Consider the following 737-nt stretch of genomic DNA (forward strand, 5'->3'; position numbering starts at 1 on the left):
CAACAGTTCCTGCCCTATAGACAAGAGGGAGGAAGACTCTACTAAGAGATTGTTAGGAAGTGGTCACCAGAACAAGAGTTTGTTTCCTCGTCACCCCTAAATATGAGATTGTAAGAGATTGTCTTCCCCATTGATTTGTCACCAGGACAATGCAAGATCGTGAATTGTAAGAGGGGCCCCTGACTGCAATACACTTACAGGCATTTTAGTCCTCTCCAAAACTGAAGTTTGGGCTACACATAAACAATGAGTTACTAGTAGATGGCACAGAACACAGTCACCATGTTTCATGATCCTTTCAGGACCATTAGACTCCATATACATGATTGTGATGAAGACAAGGACAGCATCAAAATCTGAAGTCAGTGTTGTCAGTCTTACCTCTTCTCTTACGTAGCATCCATCATAAGCAGCACCAACAACCATTGTGTCATCAGGTCTCTGTCCTACTGAAAGGCCGCAAGCAGAATCATTGGCAAGACTCTGAAATTCATCCTGGAAATCTGAACAGGAGACATATTGAAGTTGAGATTTCTACTAACAACTCAGATTGGAAAGACTCAGGTGCTGCCCCATTACATTGTGGAACATCCAATGCAGTGTCAGATAGGAGTCCATTACATGGAGGCAGATAACACCGGGGTGCTCACATGTGAGACATTTAGACTGGTAGACCAGCAAGAAACCCTCCAACGAATCAGTCCTGTGGAGACACCGCCTGGTACCCCACTCACCCA

The 737-nt window shown here is 44.6% G+C and overlaps 1 protein-coding gene across 1 annotated transcript in view; it reads right to left on the minus strand.

Moving 5' to 3' along the window:
* The window catches only part of LOC108803712 (zona pellucida sperm-binding protein 4-like), a gene marked incomplete at both ends in the record, with an annotated part of 6,565 nt that extends 6,062 nt beyond the window's left edge, over nt 1–503 (minus strand). The window contains one exon of the mRNA XM_018575532.1: nt 282–503. Within this exon, the coding sequence (XP_018431034.1) occupies nt 282–503 (222 nt within the window). The remainder of the gene's footprint in view (nt 1–281) is intronic.
* Nucleotides 504–737: the final 234 nt, after the last annotated feature.

This window comes from Nanorana parkeri, unplaced genomic scaffold (genome assembly GCF_000935625.1).
Source record: "Nanorana parkeri isolate BGI_ZX_2015 unplaced genomic scaffold, ASM93562v1 scaffold4070, whole genome shotgun sequence".
NCBI lineage: Eukaryota > Metazoa > Chordata > Amphibia > Anura > Dicroglossidae > Nanorana > Nanorana parkeri.